Here is a 25,192-nt window from a genome sequence, read left to right as displayed (position 1 = left end):
GAAAAGCAGGAGGGTTCAAAGAACCGTTTAAAGTACCAACACATAAATTTTTAGAAGACACTTACTGTGGTCTCCAGCAAAGGCAGGGACAGAGTGGCCTGGGGACACCTGAGGAGAGACTGGGGAAGGAGGCTTTGGGGAGAGAACTGAGAGAGTAGCCAGTGGGATCCTGTATTGAGTCATCCTCCATAGGGCAGCAGCCATCTTGCTCAGGCAGAGCACTCCCTGAGTGGCAACAAAGTGAGAGGACCCAATAACACTACCCCTAGGAGGAACTCCACCCCATCCTGTGGTGTCTAAGCCAGGCTGCTAAGTGCAGAATGACTAGATTAACAACTGAAGGAGACAGCCACAGAGAGTAGATTCATGGAAGTCCTGAACAGACTACGGTCAAACAGGGTCAACATCTGACATCGTCAGAGACAGATCCAGAAACAAAAAACAGTGGTCTCCTACCATAGAAGTTCACACCACAAAGTCAGGAAATCAAGACCGGTAAACTTAAGAAGGAGAAGCAAAAATGAAGAGTCTCACAAATAATGGGAAGACAAAGAAACACTCCCCAGTCAAAGGGAAAGGAGGAATCCCCAGAAAGAGAACTAAATGAAATAGAGGCAAGTCAACTATCAGATATTGAGTTTGTAACAACAGTTCTAAGGAAGCTCAAGGAGGCAGTGAGCACAGAGAGAATTATAAAAAACTACAGGGAAATTACTGAAAATTATATCAGCATGAAAAGGGACATAAAATTATTAATAAGAGACAAGAGGAAATGAAGAATATAACTTCTGAATTGAAGAACACAGTGGGAGGAATCAAAAGCAGACAAGATGAAGCAGAGAAACGAATCAGTGAATTGGAGGATAAGGTAGAAAAAGCTCCCAGAAAGAGCAAGAAAATGAAAAAAGCCTCAGAAAGAATGAAGAGATGTTGAGGGAAATGCAGGACAACCTGAAACGTAATAATATCTATATAATAGGAATACCAGAAGGAGAAGAAGAGCAAGGGATAGATAACCTGTTTGAAAAAGTAATGATGGAAAACTTCCTTCATTGGAGGAGAGAAAAAGTCACACAAGTCGAGGAAGCACAGAGGGTCCCAATCAAGAGGAACCCAAGGAGGCCCATTCCAAGACACATCACAATTAAAATGGCAAATATCAAAGACAAACAGAATCCTAAAGGCAGCAAGGGAGAAAGAGGTAATAACATATAAGGAAGCCCCGATATGGCTAGCAGCTGACTTCTCAACAGAAACACTGTAAGCCAGAAGGGAATGGCAAGAAATATTCCAAGTAATGAAAAATGAAGGCCTGCAACCAAGACTGCTCTATCCAGCAAGGTTCTCACTTACAATTGAATATGAAATAAGGAGTTTCCCAGACAAAATAAGGCTAAAAGACTACACCCCCACCAAACCAGCACTGCAAAATATGCTAAAGGCCTTGTTTTAAGAAGATGAAGAAAAAGAGCCTATGAATACCCAGTTCCTTTCATAGACACTAATACTTGATGTTACCAATATTTTTAATACTTATTAATCTGATTGTGACAATGATGTGTAATTTTGTTATTTCATTATTTGTTGAAACTAAAACTGTTTTTGCATATTTCTTGCCTATTTATTTTATTTTTTAAAACGCTTTAAGTGACTTTTTGGTATTCTTTTTTTTTTTTTTTATTAAATTAATTTATTTACTTTTTAAATACATTTGTCTCTGCCTTCCCCCCACCTCTTTCCCTTGCCCCCTCCCACCTTCCCTCCCTCAGCTCTTCCCCTTTGGTTTTGTCCATGAGTCCTTACTATATGTTCCTTGACTTTCCCTTTCCCTTCCCTTTCCCTGCCCCCCCCTTCCCTCTTGTCTCTGTTGATTTCTTTTCCTTTCAGTGTTGCTGGTCATATTTTCCTTGCTTCTTTGCATTGTTGGTTAGGTTCCGCTTATAGGTGAGATCATAAGGTATTTGTCTTTTGCCCCCTGGCTTATTTCGCTTAGCATGATGCTCTCCAGTTCCATCCATGCTGTCGCAAAGTTTAGTACTTCTTTTTTCTTTCTGCTGCGTAGTATTCCATTGTGTATATGTACCATAATTTTTTGATCCAATCATCTACTGATGGGCATTTAGGTTGCTTCCAACACTTGGCTATTGTAAATTGTGCTGCTATGAACATTGGGGTGCATAGGTTCTTTTGTATTGGCGTTTTGGTGTTCTCAGGGTATAGTCCCAGCAGCGGAATTTAACCAAAGACACAAAAGACCTGTATGCAGAAAACTATGCAACATTGAAAAAAGAAATTAAGGAAGACTTTTTGGTATTTATCAATTTTTTGATTAAATGGTTGTAGAATTTTTGCCCTAAAAAAAAAAAAACAACAACTATTAACTCTTTCTTAGATGTGTTGCAAATATTTTCCTATTCTATTACTTGTCCTTTAACTTTTTAAATATTACATTACTGTATAGTCTTAAATGTTTAATATAGTCATATTGTCAACATTTTACTCTATAGCTTCTGGGTTTGAATATGTTACTTCAGGATAAGAAAAGTATTATTTTGTATTTTCTCTGAAAACTCCTTAGATTTTATATAGTGATTTTTAACTCATCTGAATATTTTTATAGTGTGAAATAGGGCTCTATATTTGTTTTATTTCAAGTAATAGTGGTCCATGCACCTTATTTGTTGAATACACCTTATTTTCCTCATTGATTTGAAAAATCAATTTAATGATAATTTATATTTTTAGATAGATATATATGTTTGTTTCTAGAGTGCTCATTTTATTTCATTGATCTACTTGATTATTTCTGTGCTGGTGTCATATTGTTTTAATTGCTGAAACTTTATAATGGATTTAAATTTTTTAACATTTTATCATGGATTTGGACATTTAAAATAAATAAATAAATAAAATCAACCTGGATTTTTTTTAAAAAAGAAGGAACTCCTACCTTTTGTGACAACATGGATGGAAATGGAGAATATTATGCTAAGTGAAATAAGCCAGTCGGAGAAAGTCAAATACCTTATGATCTCACCTGTAAGTGGAATCTATTCAACAAAATAAACTAACAAAGAAAATAAACCAACAAACAAAATAAAGCACTGGCATAGAAACATGGAGCAGACTGAAAGTGACCAGAGAGGATGGGGAAGGAGGTCAATGGTTGAAAGGAGTAGAAGGAACTAAACAAAGAACATGTATGAATGACCCATAGACATGGAGAACAGAGTGGGAATTGACTGCGGGAGAGGGCAGCAGGGTGGGATGGGTAGAGTAGGGCAAACAGGGAAAAATTGAGACAACTATAATAGAATAGACATGATTTAAAAATAAAAAATTTTTAAAAATGCAAAAAGAAATTAAAAATGTAGCTGCCATATGACCCAGTGATCTCACTTCTGTAATCCAAAGAAACCTGTAACACTAATTCAAAAGAAGATAAGCAACCTTATGCTCATTGCAACATTATTTACAATTACCAGCTATGGAAGCAGCCCAACTGTCCATTGGTAGATGAGTGGATAAAACAGCTATGGGAAATTTACACAATGGAATACTACTAGTCCAAAAAAAAAAAAAAAAAAAGATTTTACCCTTTTTGACAGCATGGATAGACCTGGAGAACATTATGCTAAATTAAATAAGCCAGTAAGAGAAAGACAAATACCATACAATTTCACTTACATGTGGAATCTAATGAACAAATTGGACTAATAAGCAAAGTAGTGACAGACTCATAGATTGAGAGCAAGCATAGAGCTCTGGTAAGGATTAGAGGGTGAAGGGATCAAGCAATGGGTGAAAGGACTCATGTACATTGACAACAGGGCGGTGATTGTGGTGGGTAGGTGGGTATAATAAATGGTAACAGAAAAAAATACACTAAAAAAACAACAAACAAAAAGAGGCCTTTAAAAATAGGCAAAAAATTAACAGACTAATGAACCCTACATTCAGATTATTATAGTAGAAACTATTTTTAATATAAGAGAATTAGGTATCAGGAGCAATGAAGAAAAGCCAGTTTCCCCTTTTCACAGCAGATTTCTTGGTCATTATAGAGTCACTTTATCTTTACTGGAACCCAAAATAAACACAGGCAATAAAAGAAAAAAGGAGAAAGAGTCACTATTGACAGAAAACCATTTTCAGATTCTTTCAATCTTGGAGGACTTTCTGGAGCCCCATTAACTGGAGTCTAAATGTGAGAGCTACAGATGCACAACCTTCCCTATTCATCTGATGACTTCCTTCCTCTTGTGTTGTAAGGAACACTCAATAAAACAAAACAGGGATGGTTTATCTTCTGATGCTGTTATAAAATTAAGGAAGCAGGATAAAAGTCACATGCTCAGATCTTTTAGTTGTACTCCCTATATAACAGGCAGCCCTGAAAAGATATACCAAGTAAATTGTCAACTGCCTCATTCAAACAATGAAACTATGAGTGTGGGCGAGTTATCAGTCACCAGATGGCTTGATACCACTAGGTCTGAAACATCACCATTGCACCCTTTAGCTTCTATCTATCTATCTATGTATCTATGTATCTATCTATCTATCTATCTATCTATATATATATATATATACATGCATGCATGCATGTATTTTTCATTCATTTGTTCATGGAGGCAGATAGGTATCTATTGCCTATTTAAGATGCATAATATTTATGTAGCTAAGAACAGGAGAAAGAGAGCTTCATGGTACTAAAAATGGCAGTTGCCTTGTGAATCCTTAGGAAATAAATCAGTACATAGTTTGTTAATTAAGAATGCAAGAAATTTAAGATAATAGTTTTATCAATAACAACTATAATCTACATATTTTATGTAAGGAGTTAAAATTAATTAATACATTTTTTTATCCCATCCACAGATTGGTATGAGATATGCAACTGAAATGAATAGAGAGAATTAGAAATAACAGTTTCTAAAATACATGTTATCAATTGAATAACTGGAAATTTCCTAACATAGGGGTTTATAGTGGGAATTATTAAATTAGACTGATAATTTTACTCTATTTTAAAATTTCTGGGGTAATTTACAACCTATTATACAACAGTCTTCACTTTACATCATCAAGAGTGACTTTAAGTAAAATGACATGTAATATAACCAATGTTACTTTAGGCTAATTAATCTAAACAAGAATTTGGTTCCTACAGCATCTCATCAATGTTATAACAAAATGACATTGAATGAAACAACGTTACTCAAGAACCTGTAGTATATTGTTCATAAGGTAACAATGTCCAAATGATTTTTTCTCAACCTGCTAAAGATAGACAAATTAGTAGGTAAAATATACACTTTGTTCCTTTTCAATGGTCTGTTGATAGCCCATGTGCATTTTGAGATTCTAGACAATAACTTTTGGCCTAAAATGTCAAGTCTACTGGGAGATATTCTATTACTGCGTTTTTTTAACACATGGAGGTATAAAGTCAATAATTGGATGTATGTTTAGAGAACAGGGGAGTGGTCTAAACTACAGCTATGAATGTGTGATTCATTAAGGTGTGGGTTTTGAAATATGGAGTTAGATAGTTAGCTAGAGAGAGTGTAGATGGAAGAGGCCTGGAAGATAGCTGAGGTTTAGAGAACTGAGAAAAAGAACAGGGGCCAAGAAAACAGAGTAAGGTAGAACCAGAGAGGTAACAAGATAATGAGGTAGAAGTAGAATCATAAAAATGAGAGAAGAAAGTATCACAAGAAGAAAGATTTTTCCATAGCATAAATACTTGTGAGAGGTTGAGGGACACAAGGGCATTGGCTCTGGCAAGATATAGGTCATGAGTCATGGGGGTGATGGAGGTAAAATGAAGTAGGTTGTAGAAAGAATGAAGAGGAAGAAATGGAGACAGGCACTTTTTCAAGAATTCTGGCTGTAGCCCGGCTGGTGTGGCTCAGTAGATCAAGTACAAGACTGTGAACCTGAAGTTCACCAGTTTGATTCCCAGTCAGGGCATATGCCTGGGTTGCAAGCCAGGCCCCCCATTGGGAATATGCAAGAGGTAACCTTCTCTTGTATATCGATGTTCCTCTCCCCTTCTTTCTCTCTCCCTTCCTCTCCCTCTAAAAAATAAATAAGTAAAATCTAAAAAAAGTTTAAAAAAAGAAGTTTGGCTGTAAAATATGTCAGTGAAATGGGATATAAGCTGGAAATCAAGGGAAGGTAGCTTTAAGCTAGGGATAAAGATCCCACAGAGAAGGGCTAATTGCATACTATTGGCCTTTATATAAAAGCAAAGACATAGAAGGAAAGTGGAGCACATGACTAGAGGTGTTAAGTGGAGTGATGTAACTGATGAAGAGAAATGATGAAATTCTTTCTAGTTGCTTCTTTTTTTCCTATGAAATATGCAATTGGGAATACAGGATTTAGAATTCATAGATCACTTGAGAAGAGGCAAGAAGGTGGGAAAGAACTACCTCAGGGAATAAAATAAAGTTTATTTAGGGAGATCCAAAATGATGGTGGAATAAGTGGAAGTTACATTCACCTCCTCCCAGGACCAAACTAGAATTACCACTAAATTATACAACAATTATCCTGAATAACCAAATGAAGACTAGCTGAAGAGAAGTCTTAGAACAAAGGATTTACAGAATTCACATCAAACCTGGTAGGAAGAACAAAAACAAGAAAATGGCTGGCTGCATTCCCTCAGGAGGCAGCTGAGGTCCTGGAGGGATATCTCAACTGCAGAGATTCCCCCTAAGAAGTGTGGGGTCTCAACCCCAAGCCAGGCTTCCCAGCCCAGAGTACCATACCCAGGAAGAGATGCACACGTAATATCTGGCTGTGAATATCAGTGGAGATTCTTTCCATCAGGGATATGCTGGAGTCTGTTAGAGACACAGCACTCTTTTAAAGGACCAATACACTAGATTTTATAGGTGGCCACTCACCCAGGGATTTGGCAGAGGGCGTACAGAGCTGGAGAGAATCATATGAGGAGAGTCTGGGGTTTGTGGCTCTGGGAAGAAATCTGAAGGAACAGCTGCCAGGATCTTTGTGCTGAGTCTCTCTCACACAACATAGATACCATCTTTTTTGGGTGAAGTGCTGCCCTCCATACATCAGACTAGGAGAAAGCAATAGCCCCACTCGCTTGAATCTCTCTTGCCCCAACCTTCATATTTTATGTCCTGCTGAGGAGTAATCTGTGTTGGCCAAGGGTGTAGAGGTCTGGTTGAAGGCAAGTGAGTGTCAGTGACTTCTTTGAACCTGACTTTCCTCTGAATCTGACTGGCATTCCCCTGTCATGGGAGATCTGATAGAACTACCCTCAAAGTTTCTGTCAGACCCACCCTCCAAGCTTCAGCAGCCCTACTCACCAAACTTACTGGTTCTGCCCTTCCAAGGTTGGAGCAAAATCTGGGACTGACTGAGTTATGTGGCTCTGTGGTGGGGGTGACATTCTCCACCATTCTGGAAGACTGGCTAGCACACCCCCACCCCGCCCACAGAATTTCCACTAGCGCCATCCTCCTGACTCCCTGCAGCCCTACACTGTTAAGCTCCATTTTCTCCTGGCCAAATGTAGAACACAATGAGTTGTGTGGCCCTAGCACAAGGTCCATTTTTCCCTTGCATGTCTGACTGGCATAGATACTCTCTTCATACAGCCAAATCTTGGTTTGTTTAGGCCTGAAAAACTATGCTGACCTCACCTTGATGACTTTCTGAGACCCCACCCCAACGTAAAAATGTGCAAGCACCCAGTGGGTGGCAGCTAAACTTGGTATACTGAGTGACATTAATAAATGGCCTCAGACCCAGCACTGGAACCTGTATCAGTCTGGTAAACACTACTTGCCCCACCTGGTAACTCACTGTGAACTTCATGCAACTGGAGCACCACCAGAAGCTCCTTCAGTGACTGAGCCTAACAGGTATCTGGCATGAGAAGACAGGTGGAAACAAATCTCAGAGTGCTTTTGGACTTTTGTTGTTTTGCCCCCAGGCCCTGTGCTGCTAAAGTTCTACTTTGGTGTGCAGCTAGGCCCTATGCACATGCCCAAAGGCCAGCAGAAGCAGACACAAACAATGTATAGCTTGTAGCTCAAAATAGGTTGCTCATGGTCAGTCCCAGGCAGCATGTGACATTGATTTGCATCAAAGTCCCTCCCAAAGGGCCAGAAACAACACACAGTGGCCAGATTCAGACAACACCAGAGCAGGATGCAATAAGTGCTTAACAAGCAGCATATACAGAGGAAGATCTCAGCAGGCAGCAAACCCTGCTGAGGCAAATTCTGTTTTGTGTAGTCACCACTAGCACAGCAGCTCAAATGCAGTGGATGAGGTTGAGACTCACAGTCTGCCAGCCTGAGGGTCAATTTCAAACAGAAATGGGTAAATAGCAATCAAGACTCAGTTACAACAGGAGGACCCACATAACACACAAGGGACATTCCTAAAGCACCCAGATCAAGTGAACAAGGAGGCTGTGCCACTCCACAGGACACCTACTATATAAGGTTACCTCACAAAAAATGGAAGTCATAGCAGACCTATCTAATACACAGAAACAAAAACAAGGAGGCAGTCAAAATGGGGAACCAAAGAAACATGCCCCAAATGAAATAAGAGGTTAAATCCTCAGAAAAAGAGCTAAATGAAATGAAGGCAAGCAATATATCAGATATAGTGTTCAAAGTAATGGTTATAGAGATACTCAATAGCATGAAAAAGAACATAAGACCATTAAAAAGGACCAGTCAGAAATGAAGAATACAATATCTGAAATGATGAATATACTGGCAGCAATAAACAGTAGGTTGGATAAAGCAGAGAATTGAACCAGTTATTTGGAAGAAGATAGAAAAGACACCCAATCAGAGCAGCAAAAAGAAAAAGAATTTTAAAAATAATAATAGTTTCAGAGACCAGGGACAAAATGTGAAGCATTACAGCATTCACATCACAGGGGTACCAGAAGAAGAGAGAGAGTAAGAGATCAAAAACTCTTTTGAAGAAATAATGACCAAAAACTTCCTTAACCAGATGAAGAAAAATGACACACAAGTCCTAGAAGCACAGACATTTCTAAGTGAGATGGACCCAAAGAGGACCACAACAAGACACATCATAATTAAAATGGCAAAGGGTTAAAAAAACAAAAGATTCTTAAAAGCTGCAAGAGAAAGAGAATTAGTTATCTACAAGGGAGCTCCCCACAAGACTGTCAGCTGATTTCTCAACAGAAATATTACTAACCAGAAAAGACTGTTAATGAGAAACAAGGACCTACAATCAAGACTATTTTACTCAGAAAGGCTATGATTTAAAATTGAAGGAGAAATAGCGAACTTCCCAGACAAGAAAACCTAAAGGAGTTTGTAATTGGATGGTATGACAATAATTATTAAAGAGACTGCTTTATGATGAAAAAGAAGAAAAAAACAGAGGAACATAGTTAAAAGAATAAAATTACAATAAATGCAAACCTATCAATAGTTACTTTAAATGTAAATGGATTAAATTCTCCAGTCAAAAGACACAAGGTAGCTGAATCGATGAGAACACAAGACCCATATATATGCAGTCTAAAAAAGACCTATCTCAGAACAGAAGATACACAAAGACTAAAATTACAGGAATAGAAAGATATTTTATGCAAATTAAAATTTTTAAAAGTTGGGGTACCAATACTTATATCTGACAAAATAGAAATTAAAACAAAGGTTATACTAAGAGACAAAGAAGGACACTACATAATGATAAAGGGAGCAATCCAACAAGAAGATATAAACCTTGTAAACATTCATGTACTCAACAGAGGAGCACCTAAATAGCTCAAGCAAATCTTGATGGACATAAAGGCAAAGATTGACAGTAATACTGTCATAGTAGGAATTTTAGCACTCCATTAACATCAATGAAAAGACCTTCCAGAACAACAATAACAAAATATCAACAAGGAAACAGCAGTCTTAAATGACACACTACATCAGATTGATTTAATTGATATCTTCAGAGCATTTAACTAAAAAATACACATGCTTTTCAAGTGCACATGGAACATTTTCTAGGAAGACTGAAATCATATCGAGCATCTCCTCTGACCATAAGGGTATGAAACTAGATCAATCACAAGAAAAAAAAAGGAAAAACACACAAAGACATGGAGGCTAAATAACATGTTACTCTACAATGAATGTGTAAACAAAGAGATCAAAAAAGAAATAAAAAAATACTTTGAAACAAATGAAATGAGAATACAACAACCTAAAACCTATGGGACACAGCAAAAACAGTCATAATAAAAGGAAAATTCATAGTATTACATGCCTATCTCAAGAAACACACAAAAAAATATCAATAAGCAATCTAACTTTACACTTCAAAGAGCTTGGAAAAGAACAACAAACAAAGCCCTGAGTAAGGAGAAGGAAGAAAATAATAAAGTTCAGAGCAGAAATGAAAAATATAGTTAAAAAATAAAAAATATTAATGAAGCCAAGAGCTGGATCTTTGAAAAGATAAACATTATTGACAAACCTTTAACCAGATTCATCAAGAAAAATACAACACTGAAATAAATAAAATCAGAAATGAAGAGGAGAAGTAACAACTGACATCACAGAAATACAAATAATTGTAAGAAAATACTATAACAACTATATGCCAAAAAATTGGAAAACCTGGGCAAATGGACAAATTCCTGGAAACATACAATCACCCAAAACTGAATCAGGAAGATGCAGATAATCTGAATAGGTAGATCACAACTAGTGAAATTGAAGTAGTAATTAAAAAATGAACAAAAGTCCTAGAATGGATGGTTTCACAGGTGATTTTTGCCATACATTCAAAGAAGACATAATATCTGTTCTTCTCAAACAATTCCAAAGGTTTCAAGAAGAGGGAAGACTTGCAAGCTTATTTTATGAGGCCAGAATATCCTAACTCTTAAACAAGATATAGATGCTACAAAAAGAAATTATAGGCCAATATCCCTGATAAACACAGATGTTAAGATTCTCAAGAAAATATTAGCAAAATATCCAGCAATACATTAAAATGATCATAAACCATGATTAAGTGGGATTTATTCTAGGGATGCAAGGTTGGTATATATCTACAAATTAATTAACATGATCCATCACATAAACAAGTGAAGGATAAAAACTACATGATCAAACCAATAGTTGCACAAAAAGCATTCAATAAAATCCAGCACCCATTTATGAGAAAAACTCAGTGAAATGGGAATAGAAGGAACATAGTTCAACAAAATCAAAGCCATATATGACAAACTTACAGTCAACATCATACTCAATATCCAAAAATTACAAGCATTTTCCTTAAGATTGAGAACAAGTCAGGGATGTCTGCTTTTATCACTATTATTCAACATAGTCCTGGATTTCTTAGCACAGCAATTAGACAAGAAAAAATAAATAAATAAAAGTCATCTTAATTGGAAAATAAGAAGTAAATTGTCAGACCCCTAGTAGTACTAGCAATCTTAAGAAAAAAAAAAAAAGTTAGAGGAATCATGCTACCTGATATCAAACTATATGTAAGGCCACACTAATCAAAACAGCCTGGCACTGGCATAAGAACAGATGTATGGATTAACGGAACAGAATAGAGGGCCCAGAAATAAACCCATGCCTTTATAGTCAGTTAATATTTTCCAGAGGAGGCAAAAACATACAATGAGGTAAAGACAGTCTATTCAATAAATGGTGTTGGGAATATTGAACAGATAAGTACAAAAAAATTAAACTAGACCACCTTCTTATGCCACATACAAGAATATACTCAAAATGGAAGAATTACTTAAATGTTGTACTCAAAACTAAAACATAGGCAGTTAAATATTTGACATATCTCATAGCAATATTTTTTCTGATATATCTCCTTGGGTGAGGGAAACAAAAGGAAAAATAAACAAATGAGACTACCCAAACTAAAAAGGTTTTGTACAGAAAAGGAAATCATTAACAAAATGAAAAACAACCCACTGCATAGGAGAACATATTTACCAATGGTATAGCTGATGAAGATTTAGGAGAGAATCAAGATGGCGGAGGAGTGAGTGGAAGGCACACTGACCTCCTCCTGGAACCAACCTGGAGTTGCAACTGAATTGCGGAGATATCAGCTGGAACAAACAACTGAACAACAGTGAGAGTGGAGCCTTGTAACCTCGGAGACAGAAGAATTGGCTTTAGTACAATCTAACTGGTAAGGAGTGTGGTGAAGACTCGAGAAGGCAGGCAGGGTGCCCGTGGGCAGTGGCACCAGAAGGATATTGAAACAGCCAGTTGGATCCCCCTGAGAAGAGTAGGGTCTGAACCAAAAGCGGTGATCTCTAGCCTACAGCACCAGAGCTCAGAAAGTACACAGAAAACAGCCAGTGGCAAAAAGCGGCAGAGTTATTCTCTGCAAGAAACTGGTGGCTGGAAACACAAAGAACTGTTTAAAAGCTCAACACATAAATTTTTATTTACAGCCACTTACCCTGGTCTCTGGCAAAGGCAAGGGCAGAGTAGGCTAGAGACACTTGAGGAGAAACTAGGGAAGGAGGCTTTGGGAGAAAACTGAGAGTGGCCGACGGGATCTCGGTGCTGACTCATCCCCCATTCAGCAGCAGCCATATTGCTCAGGCAGAGACCACACCCCCTGAGTAGCAACAGTGTCATAGAGGACCCAATAACCCCACCCCCAGGAGGGACTCCACCCTGCCATGAGCTCTCTAAGGCAGCTTGCTGAATGTAGAGTGACTAGATTAACAGCTGAAGGAGACAGCCACAGACAGTAGATTCCTGGAAGTCCTGAACAGACTGCCTAAGGTCAGACAGGGACAACATCTGACATCATCAGAGGCAGATCCAGAAACAAAAAACAGTAATCTCCTACCACAGAAGTTCACGCCACAAAGTCAGGAAATCAAGACAGATAAACTTAAGAAGGAGAAGCAAAAAAGAAGAGTCTCACAAATAATGGGAAGACAAAGAAATACCACCTACTTGAAGGGAAAGGAGGAATCCCCAGAAAGAGAACTAAATAAAATAGAGGCAAGTCAACTATGAGATATTGAGTTCCAAACAATGATTCTAAGGAAGCTCAGTGAGCTCAGTGAGCTCAGAGAGAATTACAAAAAACTACAGGGAAACTATGAGGAATTTATGGAAAACTATATCAGCATGAAAAAGGACACAAACTATCAATAAGAGACCAGAGGAAATGAAGAATACAATTTCTGAATTGAAGAACACAGTAGAAGGGATCAAAAGCAGGATAGATGAAGATGAGGATCGAATCAGCGAGCTGCTGGAAAAGGTGGAAAACCTCCCAGAAAGAGCAAGAAAATTAAAAAAGACTCAAAACGCATGAAGATACATTTAGGGAAATGCAGGACAACCTGAAACATAATAATATCCTCAAAGGAAAATGATATCCAGAAGAAGAGAATTAGGAAGGCATGGAGAACCTGTTTGAAAAGTCATGATAAACAAAACTTCCCTCATTGGAGGAGAGAAAAAAATCATACAAGTCCAGGAAGCACAGAGGGTCCCATTCAAGAGGAACCCAAGGAGGCCCATTCCAAGACACATCACAATTAAAATGGCAAATATCAAAGACAAACAGAGAATCCTAAAGGCAGCAAGGGAGAAAGAGGTAGTAACGTATAAGGAAGCCCCGATACGGCTAGCAGCTGACTTCTCAACAGAAACGCTGTAAGCCAGAAGGGAATGGCAAGAAATATTCCAAGTAATGAAAAATGAAGGCCTGCAACCAAGACTGCTCTACCCAGCAAGTCTCCCAATTAAAATGTAAGGCAAAATAAGGAATTTCACAGACAAAAGATGGCTAAAAGAATACACCTCCACCAAACCAGCACTGCAAAATATGCTAAATGGACTGCTTTAAGATGAAGAAAAAGAGCATATGAATACCCAGTTCCTTTCACAGTTGCCAATACTTGATATTTCCTATATTTTTAAATACATATTGATCTGATTGTGACAATGATGTGTCATTTTAATTGTTCTTTTATTATTTGTTGAAATGAGACCTGTTTTTGTTTATTTCTTGCCTGTTTCTATTATTTTTAAAAAGCCTTTAAATGACTTTTTGGTATTCTTTTATCCATTTTTTGATTAAATGTTTGTATAATTTTTGCCATAAGAGAAAAAAAAAATAAACCATTAGTTCTTTTTTAGATGTGTTGCAAATACTTTCCTATTCTATTACTTGTCCTTTAACTTTTTTAATATGTATATTACTGTACAGTCCTAAATGTTTAATATAGTCATATTGTCAATATTTTACTTTATAGATTCTGGGTTTGGATATTTTACTTCAGGGTAAGAAAAATATTATTTTGTGTTTTCTCCTAAAATTCCTTAGATTCTACATGCTGATTTTTAACTCACCTGAATATTTCTTGTATAATATGTGAAATGGGGCTCTTTATTTCTTTTATTTCAGGTAATATTGGTTCATGCGCCTTATTTGTTGAATAAGCCTTATTTTACCCATTGGTTTGAAATATCAACTTAATATATTATATTGTTAGACAGATATATACATTTGTCTCTAGAATGCTCGTTATATTTCATGGATCTACTTGATTACTTCTGTGCTGGTGTCATGTTGGTTTAATTGCTAAGAATTTATAATGGTTTTAAATTTTTCAATATTTTATAATTAACTTTGACATTAAAAAATAAATAAAATCAATCTGCATTTAAGAAAGAAAGAAAGAGAGAGATGGAACTCTTACCTTTTGCAGCAACATGGATGGAACTGGAGAATATTAAGCTAAGTTAAATAAGCTAGTTGATGAAAGACAAATACCATATGATCTCACCTATAAGTGGACTCTATTCAACAAAATAAACTAATGAACAAAATAAACCACAGGCATGGAAACATGAAGCAGACTGAAAGTGACCAGAGGGGATGGGGAAAGAGGACAATGGTGGAAAGAAGGGGAAGGGACTAGACAAAAATCATGTATGAATGACTCATGGACATGGACAACAGAGTGGGAATTGACTGTGGGAGCAGGGGGTGGGGGTGGGTGTGGGATGGATTGAGGGGGGTAGAGGGGGGAAAATTGAGATAATCATAATAGAATAAACATGATTTATAAATTTAAAAAATCAATGAATGCATAGAAAAAGATTTAATATCAAAAATTTATTAAAAACTTACAAAACTCAATGCCAAAAAAACAATGGGCAAAACAAAAATCAGCAAAGGTCCTGAAGAGACATGTATCTAAAGAAGACATATAGATGGCCAATAGACATATAAAATGATGCTCAACTCACTAATAAGAGAAATGCAAATTAAAATCACAATAAGATATCAACTCCCACCTGTCAGAATGGCTATCATTAATAAATCTAGAAACAACAAGTGCTGGCGAAGACTGGAGAACAAGCAACCCTTGTGCACTGTTGGTTAGAATGCAGAGAGGTGATATCACTGTGGAAAGCTGTATGGAGTTACCTTAGAAAGTTAAAAATGGAACTGCCTTATGACCCAGTGAATGAACTCCTGGGAATATATCCAAAGAATCCAGAAACACTAATTCGAAGGAATATATGGACAGTAGTGTTATTCACAATAGACAAGATTTGGGAGTAGCCCAAGTGCCCATCAGAATGAATGGATAAAAAAAGCTGTGATATAACACTGGCTAGTGTGGCCCAGTTAGTTGGAGTGTCATCCCACTCCAACTAACCAAAACCAAAAGGTTGCAGGTTCAGTCCCCAGTGTAGGCATATATTGGAGGCAATGGTACAATATTTCTGTCTCATATTGATGTTTTTTTTCCTCTCTCTTTCTCTCTACCTTTAAAAAGCAAAAAAAAAAAAAAAAAAAAAAAAAAAAAAGAAGTTCTCAGGTGAAGATTTTTTTAAAAAAAGCTGTAGTACAGTTACATAATGGAATACTTGACCTTAAAAAAGAAATCTTACCTTTTGGGACAGCATGAACGTACCTGGAGAGAATTATGCTAAGTGAAATAAACCAGGTGGGGAAAGACAAACACCACATCATTTCACTCATATGTGGAATCTAAAAACAAAATAAACTAATAAAACAGAAACAGACTTATAAAGAACAGAAGGACAACTGTGAGAGGGGACAGGGGGTTGTAGGCCTGGGTGAAAATGGTGAAGGTATTGAGCAAACAAACAAACAAAAAACTCATAGACACAGACAACAGTATCATGATTGCCAGAGGGAAAGTGGGGTGGGATAGGTAGAAGACGGTATAGTGGGGATAAATGGTAATGGAAGGAGACTTGACTACAGGTGGTAAACACACAATACAGGTGATGTATTATACAATTGTACACCTGAAACCTATATCATATTTTTTAAAGATATTTATTTATTTATTTACTTACTTACTTATTTTTAGAGAGAGGGGAAGGGAGGGAGAAAGAGAGGGGGAGAAATCCTTCAATCAATGTGTGGTTGCCTCTCATGCACCCCCGCTCTGGGGACCTGGCCCACAACCCAGGCATGTGCCCTGACCAGAAATCGAACCAGTGACCCTTTGGTTCACAGGATGGCACTCAATCTACTGAGCCATACCAGCCAGGACCTATATAATATTATTAACCAATGTTACTCCAATAAATTCAATAAAAAATAACAATAATAAAAAGAAAAAACAATAATTAGGAAAATATAACAAAAGGGTTGTTGGCCAGTTTTGAGTGCCAGTATTTGAGATGTATAGTCAGTTATAAATACAAAATGACTAGAAGTAGTGATGAAGAAGTATTATCATCGAAATATTACTTTTACTGGTTGAAAGCTAATGAAAGCTAGGTATCTGGGTAGGCACCTAGGTATAAGCAATAGATGAGCTGTACAAAAAGTCATATTGCTATTTTTATAACTTCATAGTTCTGTTTGTTTTACTCTGTGTCCATGTTAAATGGGAAAATGAAATATTCTTTCCATACCTAAAGAATTTTTTCTCAATAGCCCAGCACTGAAAAACTAAAAGCATGCATTAAACAAAGCACTCTGTTTACTGCATTTTAAACTCAGGTTAACAAATCGTAAAATAAAATGAGAATATATTGAATTATTACTTTGGAGTTCACAGGCACCTTCACTGTTAAGATAATTCAAATGTGAAACTTGAGGGCATAGCTGTTTCCCCTTAACATATGCCGTGTGAAAATTTTAAAAATTACTGTGTAACTTTAGCAGTATCATGGGTGAAAGCAATATGAATGGAATTAATATATAAATAAATACCCACAAAGGCCCAGGAAAGACCACTTGTGTAATTTGGCAGGGAAATGAAAACTAAATCACTTTGATATTCAAACAAAAGAACATGACTTTTTAAGATGAGATCAAATGCAAACACTGACCCTTTTTATAGACTCTATTATAATAGTTTTTTGCAAAGATCCTTTTATATCAGGAGATGAAAGACACAATGTCAAAGCATAGGTCACAAAGCCCAGATGCCCATGTGAAAAACTAAGAGGTAAAAGTACATTAAGTAAACTTTAATGTAGATTGGATATGCAGAATGGAAATGTAACAAGACAGATTTTGACATCAGTGTATAGAAGCTGTTATGTAAACCAAGACAATTAATATGACAAAGAGAAAAGAATTGTGAATATACAGGTTAAAGAGATTGTTTGAATAAAGAGGTGACATAATAAGGATTCTAACAGTAAAATCAAAGTTGTAGAAAGTTGGAACAAAGAATTAAATAAATACAAGCACTATTCTCCTACTATTTCCTAACAGAAATATTTTAAAGCCCTGGCTGAGTGACTCAGTTGGTTGGAGCATCATCCCATACACCAAAAAGTCATGAGTTCCATTGCCAGTCAGGGCACATGCCAAGGTTTGATACCCAGTTGGGGTGTGTATGGGAGGCCACCCATCAATGTTTCTCTCTCACATCAACGACCCTCTCTCTCTCTTTCTCTCTCCCTTCCTCTCTCTCTAAAATCAATAGGTACATCCTTAGGAAAGGATTGAAAGAAAGAGGAGAGGGGAGGGGAGAGGAACAGTGGGAAGAGGAGGGGAGGAGGGGAAAGGGAAAGAAAAGAATGAACACGTATGAGACCCAACCCCAAAAGCACAAGAGCTAAGTGAGGAGATAAATGAGTAACTCAAAAGAGCTGTTCAAACTAAAAAAAAATAATGTTAAAGGAAAAGAGGTAAATCTCACTATAAATCATGTTTAAGGTTAAATTACATTTCAATGAATTATTAAAATGCTTTGGTTAAAATAAAATATTAAGGCAAACAGGCAAAAAGAGGACATTAAAAGGTTTGAGGTTTTTTTCCTAGAGATATTTTTTATAATGATATTCGTTCTGCTAGGAATCCATTATACAGATGTCACAGCTGAATGAATGTCTGTGGTTTGAGAACAAGTTAACTGTCTCAGAGAATGGGAAAAGGACCTTGGACTGCAATAAAAGTCATTCACAACATGAGTTTCTAGACCCTCCACCAATGCTGTAATGGATGACTGATTTTAAAAAGAGCACTACAGATAGACTAATAAAAGTTGATGATTAAACTATCCAGACAAACTGCACAGTCTGATTGAAAATTATGTATTTGTTTTTTAATTAAAAATTAGAAATCTGCCTTGCCTCCTTTATCTCTCATTCTTGCTGCCACAAGATTTGTGTCACTGACACAGTGTTAGCCTATAAGCCTTATTGCAGGCTCTGCATTCTGGGCAAACAAGAGAAACAACAAAGCCAAAATGCAGTTTTTATATATGCCAATCAAGGATACAAATGTGTGGCAATAAGATACAGCAAAAAGGAAGAAGGCAATGATAAATACTTTAAGAATGAAGTAGGAGCCATGACTAAACACTGTAGAAATTTTACTAAGAAGGAAAGAATATTTAAAAAAGTATAATGGTAATAAATTGAAAACCTAAAATAGGTAACAATTTCTTAAACTCAATACCAAATGCACAAAACATAAAAGACATAAATTTAACTTCATTTAACTTAAAAGCTTCTTTTCATCAAAAGACACTAAAAACCAAGCCACTGACTGGGTACTGAATGTATTTGAAATGTATAAAACTGGCAGTTGGTCCAGAATTCATAAACTCCTACAAATCAATCAAGAAAAAAAAACCCAGTCTATTTGAAAAATAATCAATCCTAATGAACACACAATTAACAGAAAATTCAAATAGCTAATAAATATGTATTAAGCTGCTCTGTCTTCTTAGTAACCACTTCATATCCATCAGATTGCCAAACTTAAAAAGGCTGACAATGTCACATGCTGAATATCACAGGTATGGACCTGTGAGAATCATTATACTCTATTGATGAGAATATAAATTGTACAGCAGATTTGAGGACAATTTAACATCAACTAGTAAAGTTAAATATAGATTAATTCTATCACCCAGCAATACCACTCTCAGGTATCTGTTCTATAAAAATATTGGCTGAGGAGGTTGTGCAAGAATGCTCACTGCAGCACTACATTTTGAATGTGGAGGAAATCTATGTGGAGGAAATAAGAGCTATGGGCTTAATAAGAGATACATAATAGCTTCCATTTTATCCGTAATGTTTTATATCTTAAGCTGATGGCTGGGTACCTAGTTGTCCTTATGTTATAACCTATATTTTTGATTTGTCTGAAATGTTTCATAAAAATTTCTAATAAAATAATAATTACTTACCAAACTATCCACATCTATGCTGGAGTTCATAGCCCATTGCAAAGTACTCATGATATTCATGGCTAATGTTAGGATGATACCTACTCTTCCTTCTCCTTCACCTATAACTGGAAAAAAGATATAAAAAAGCTTTATGTTAATTCTCACTTGAACCCTTTTATTTATACCTTTTGTAGGGCATATGGCATTTAAAGTTACATTTCAATTTTGTACCATTTTTAACCATCTTTCATCTCAGCTCACCACGGCAGCTACCACTAGTGATAATGCCCTGCATATAGTAAATATTCAATCAATGTTTTAAATCAAAGAGTGATTGAATGTTAGGGGAAAAACTGCCCTTTCTTAAATGCTTCAGATATTGAAAGGGCAGTTGATGTTGGGTAGATACCATGTTTACCTCCTCTACTATTACTCTCTAAGTAATAATACCTTCAAAAACTGCAATGGACAATGAGGGGAAAAGCCCTGTGTCCTGACGAGCTTCCTTACAAAGAAGTCAGATGCTGTTGAGGAGAAATTGGACTTGCAGTTTCACAGGGAAGTCAAAACTCATGGGTCACCATTTGGAAAGATAAGACTGCCATTTACGTGAAAAAAATACACAAAAAACAGAATTAGTACACCCAGGATGAACAAAATTTGTGTCTAATTAGAGTAAATAGACTTTCACAGCTGGAGAGGACCACTTAAAATCATTAATATTCAGTATTTATGGTCCTAAAAATTTTCTATTACAAATGTTCTTAAATTATTACAAATTTTTACATTATCAAATCTCAATTGAGAGTCAGTCTTTATATCTATTTGCATGATAAAATTGTCACAGAGTTCTAAAAATAGAAGAAATAACTCATCCTATAATTATTAATTGAAAATTTTACTTCCACAGCTCCTCTAAGAGATGACAAACCATAAATAGCAGTTATATGCTTTTAGTACTAAATCATTTATTCTAAATAGGTAAGACTTATTCAGGATCCCAATATATTATCCATTCTGAAAATTAAGATGAAAGTAAGATAAAATTTAATAGCAATGCAAGATTTATGTGCCAGGCACTGTACTAAGTGTTTAGCACAAATTATCACATTTAACACTCACTACAAACCTATGGGATAGGTCATAATATTATGTATATTTACATGTGAGGAAAATGAGGGCCTTGGAGAAGTTAATTAATGTGTACAAGTAAATATAGTTGCAGACCAGTAGCAGGGTTGATTAGCTGTGTAGCCACATTCCTTCTGGCTGGGCACCAGATTTGATTGATAGGCCCTAAATTATACTGATTGTTAAATGCTTTGCCTATCATCCTTGGTAAATTGGGCCTCAATCAGATCCTTAACCATTATATTAAGGATCTGACATATTGGTTTGAATTAATTATTAACAAATCTTTATTCATGTAATTTAGCCCTCTTTGATCCTATTTCAAATAATTTAAGGGAAAAACTTAAAGTTCTGAACCTAAAAAACACTTTATTTTTTAAAATATTGTCCCAACTTACTGTACTGCTAAGGGTCCATTTGCCTGCTCACTTAGATTCCTTTCATGGAGTCCTTTCCCACTGCCCCATCTGAGGGAACAATGAATGTAAGAAACCTGCTACCCTCACAGCAACTGCATGGACTACAGGTGGATCCCTGAGCCCAAAGGGGCCTATTTTCTGTTGTAACTAAAACAACAGGGTGTTGTACCTGGACAGAGGAATTGTGTTGTTAATTCAAGGGGGCTGAATGAAGTTGCCACATAAAGTCACTGTGGCACAACCCTGGTACACCAGAAAAACCAGTCCTCAAAGAGAAAAATGAATGAAGCAGCTGCAGAAAGGAAGGGACAGAGGCCAGTATTTGGTCTAAAGAAGAGCCAAGTCTGGCTCTCCATGCCTACTTTATTTTCTCTAGAGGCCCAGGGTGCCTTCTGTCTTGGGGTTCCGAGAGGCACTCTTGTAACTCTCCAACACGTGCCTTATTTTTATTTGAGCAGGATTCTGCTCTTATAACCAAACAATCCTTTGGCATTTGACATTTACTCTGAGCTGTTGTCCACTGCCACATATATATTTCAATACTTTATATAGCTCAATAATTCAACTTTTTGGGGTAGAAATTATATTTATTTTATTTATTTCTTTTTTTAATTTATTTAATCTTGATTGTATTTTTCCATTACCATTTAGTTCCCTTATACACCTCTCCATCCAGCAATCACCATACTGTTGTCCACGTCCATGAGTCCCTTTTCCTTTTTGTTCAATTCCTCCACCCCCTAAATTCCCCCATCCCTGCCCCAACTATTTGCTCTCCATCTATGTATGAATCTGTCTCTGTTTTGCTTGTTAGTTCAGTTTCAACTTCTTAAATTAGAAGAGCTCACTTATCTACATAGATTTCTATTTTACTTATGATAAAAAATTCAGCACATCTGTATTTGAAAAAATATGGTACTTTTCTCTAACATTTCACATTTGTGGCCATTTTTGTCATGAAAAATTCTTATTAGAATAACAAATTTTACCAACTGGTGGTTAAAGAACAAAACTTACCAGATATGAAGATTTTGTATATGTGTATGTGTGAATATGGAAGTTTTTCCCCCTATTCAGATAATTCTTTATTAAAGAGATTTTTTTCAAGCACAGATTTGTTATTTTTGTCTCAGTTTTTTAAACTGTGAAGTAGGGTTAATATAATAGACAGTTGTAATTCAAAGATGTCATTTGTTCAACAATAAACAATAGAAATTCAAGAAAATAATTTGTTAAATAAACTAATAAATGTTTTGATTAACAAATGCCTCCCCAAATTGATTTAAAGATATCAAAAATTTTAACCTAAAGAATTTAACATTTTATTGATTAACAAAATTTTTAATTAAATGTTTAGCTAACTAGTTAACAACTTCATAATACCTGTTGTTAAAATGGAAATGAAGGTAACAGCAATGAAGAAGATGACAAAAATCATTTCTATTCTCATTTGGAACCAGCGCAGTGTTGATAAGTACAAGAACCAGTTGGCAGTATGTAAATTCAGAGCTTTGTGGAACAGTGTTTCAAAGTAAGGCTGACGTCCAAAGGCACGAAGTGTCCATAGTCCTTTTAAGCTTGTAACCAGATGAGTGAATATTGGACTCCTGCCTGTGAAATATTCCCATAGAAAATAATGCAAATCATGTAAACACATAATGCGAATCCTTACTACCACGTAACTGATAAAGATTAGGTTAAAAGACAGCAAACATCATTGGTTAGAAAGGTTTTAATTCTGGTGCTATATTTGGAATAGATGAAATTTGTTATTTTTTTTAATGTTACCCTATTTTTTTACTTGGCTACAATGTTTGCGAACTTATAAAATCACTGCCATTATTTATTCATGTTTCTTGGTTACTACTGAGCATTGTTTTTCTGGCTAATCTTAAATTAATCATTGCTGAGAGAAAATGTTTTTCTCTTAAGGCAATTTATTCAATGCCTTGATTAAAAAAATTTATATGATTTAATTTAACAAATAACCTCTAGTGCAGAAATGCACTGAAAATTTAGCCCCTGAAAATGCACCTGCACCAAGGCTGTTCCCAAAAAATGTGCTTACAAACAGCTCAAGCAGTGGTTGGAGCACAAGAAGGCAGACCTGAAGAGAGAAAGGAACAGTGTCTGAAAAGAAGCCAGGAGGAAGAATTTTGTCTAGTGTCATTTGGAAACCAAGACAAACTAGTAACAGTAGCACTACCATTTTTAAATTTAATTTATATGAGAAAGTTATGAATGAATATCCTATACACTAATCCTGGGAAGATTCTATGAAGTTGCTCTAAAAACAAAATGATTTCACATAGTCTTATTTAACAAAAGCAATCAATGTGTACTTTGTAATTTACTATTTCCTTTTACATTCATATACTTTTAAAGAGTCATTGTTATATAATGCAAAAGTTTAAAAGCAGAGAAAAAAATCTTTTGGAAAAGTAGTTTAATAATAAAGAATCACAGGTAGCTCTTGCGGAAATTTTCCAAGGTAAGCATTATACACTTGGTGTCATACCTTCAGATTCCAGTTGTTTGAGTTGCTGGGAGGTGGGGAGGAAGTAGGCTCTCAATATAATAAAAGCAGTGATCACTGGCACGGTTGCTAGGAAAATGTAGGGCTGTAGAACTGAGACCACTGCTATGGCTCCAATCACAACTAATACCAACTGCAGGGTCAAGAAAAGACATTGTGAGTAAACATTTTCATGTTGCAAAGTGGACAAGGTACATCAGCAATATTATTTCTAAATAAGTTCTTTACACTCTGTTTCACTGTCAATAAGGGGCAAGCATTTTCCTACCAGGAAAGCTGTCATCTCAAAGTACTTTTTTGTTAAATAAGTTCTCTAAATACAAAAAAAATTGTGAAGATCACTCAGAATAACATTCTGAAATTTTGAAAACATGGCAATTGTGGGTCTCTTAATGTCTCATATCCCATACACTTTAAAGTATATGACAAATAATTTGAGAAAGTGTGGTTTTTTCCCTAGCCTGGCCCTCTTTTAAAATAAACTTTTGATTTTGAGATTATTTTAGTATGAAGGTAAAATTTTAGTATTTATTTTGCTTAGACAATTTCTGAAATTTGGCCATTCATCTTGCAGCCTTTTGATTCAGATCTGGTTTAAATAAAGGTGTGATCTTCTCGGCAAGCTACTTAACTTCTCTGAACCTCGTTTTCTCATGTTTAAGACTGAAAAAAATTAATAAATAAATATTACTCCCCTTCCCCCAAATCCTGTTTCTGTTTCTTAAAACAACTAGAGATAACCTACAGGCAAACACAAAAAAAATTGGGGTGAGGGTATGGTTAATTTAATTCAAAATTAGACAAATTTTTCTATCTCACATATTGTCAAAATGAATTTTGTGTTTCAGTCAAGTCCATCCACTCTATAGCTACTGCTTTATATGATTCATCAAAAAAACCAGAGCCCTGTTGGCAGTCTCAGAAACAATCTAACCACATTGGTATTCTTCAGGAACAAGTTAAGGCTTTTAACTTCTATATTTCCAAATGATAGTATATTCACACATTTTAAAAAGAAAATATCTGTTAACATTTATTCCACTGTAACCCACTTGATTAAGTATAAGTAACTGTCACAACAAGGGTTAAAAAATAAACCTATTATAATACCCATATGAAATCCAATGAGCTAGTTCTCCATCAATTTCCCTGGGTGACACATGAATTTTCTAGGTAATGAAGTGGAATACAAAACATTTTGGTAGATGGGAGCAGGATGTGGGTGTAGCTAAGATCTGCATAAATCTTCTTTGAATAAGTTATTTTCATCTAAAACTTCATATAATCATATCTTGATAACACTTTTCTAGGGAAAATGCCTGCATGTCTCCAGCCATCAAATTCTGCAATACCAGCTCCTTGTTAATTCAATAAATATTCAGATAAATCTTTACTGCCAGACACTGCACCATGTCCATA

General features: G+C 35.9%; 1 protein-coding gene across 1 annotated transcript in view; it reads right to left on the bottom strand.

Annotated features, from left to right (window-relative positions):
* CFTR (CF transmembrane conductance regulator) overlaps positions 1-25,192 on the bottom strand; it is a 195,913-nt gene that overhangs the window by 63,272 nt on the left and 107,449 nt on the right. The window contains exons 19-21 of the mRNA XM_054564044.1: positions 23,756-23,906; positions 22,621-22,848; positions 19,706-19,806 (exon numbers count right to left, since the gene is read on the bottom strand). Coding sequence (XP_054420019.1) covers positions 19,706-19,806; positions 22,621-22,848; positions 23,756-23,906 — 480 coding nt within the window. The remainder of the gene's footprint in view (positions 1-19,705; positions 19,807-22,620; positions 22,849-23,755; positions 23,907-25,192) is intronic.

This window comes from Pteronotus mesoamericanus, unplaced genomic scaffold (genome assembly GCF_021234165.1).
Source record: "Pteronotus mesoamericanus isolate MK-2021 breed Mesoamerican mustached bat unplaced genomic scaffold, CSHL_Meso_final scaffold_85, whole genome shotgun sequence".
NCBI classification, from domain to species: domain Eukaryota; kingdom Metazoa; phylum Chordata; class Mammalia; order Chiroptera; family Mormoopidae; genus Pteronotus; species Pteronotus mesoamericanus.
This window is presented reverse-complemented; position numbering and strand designations above follow the sequence as displayed.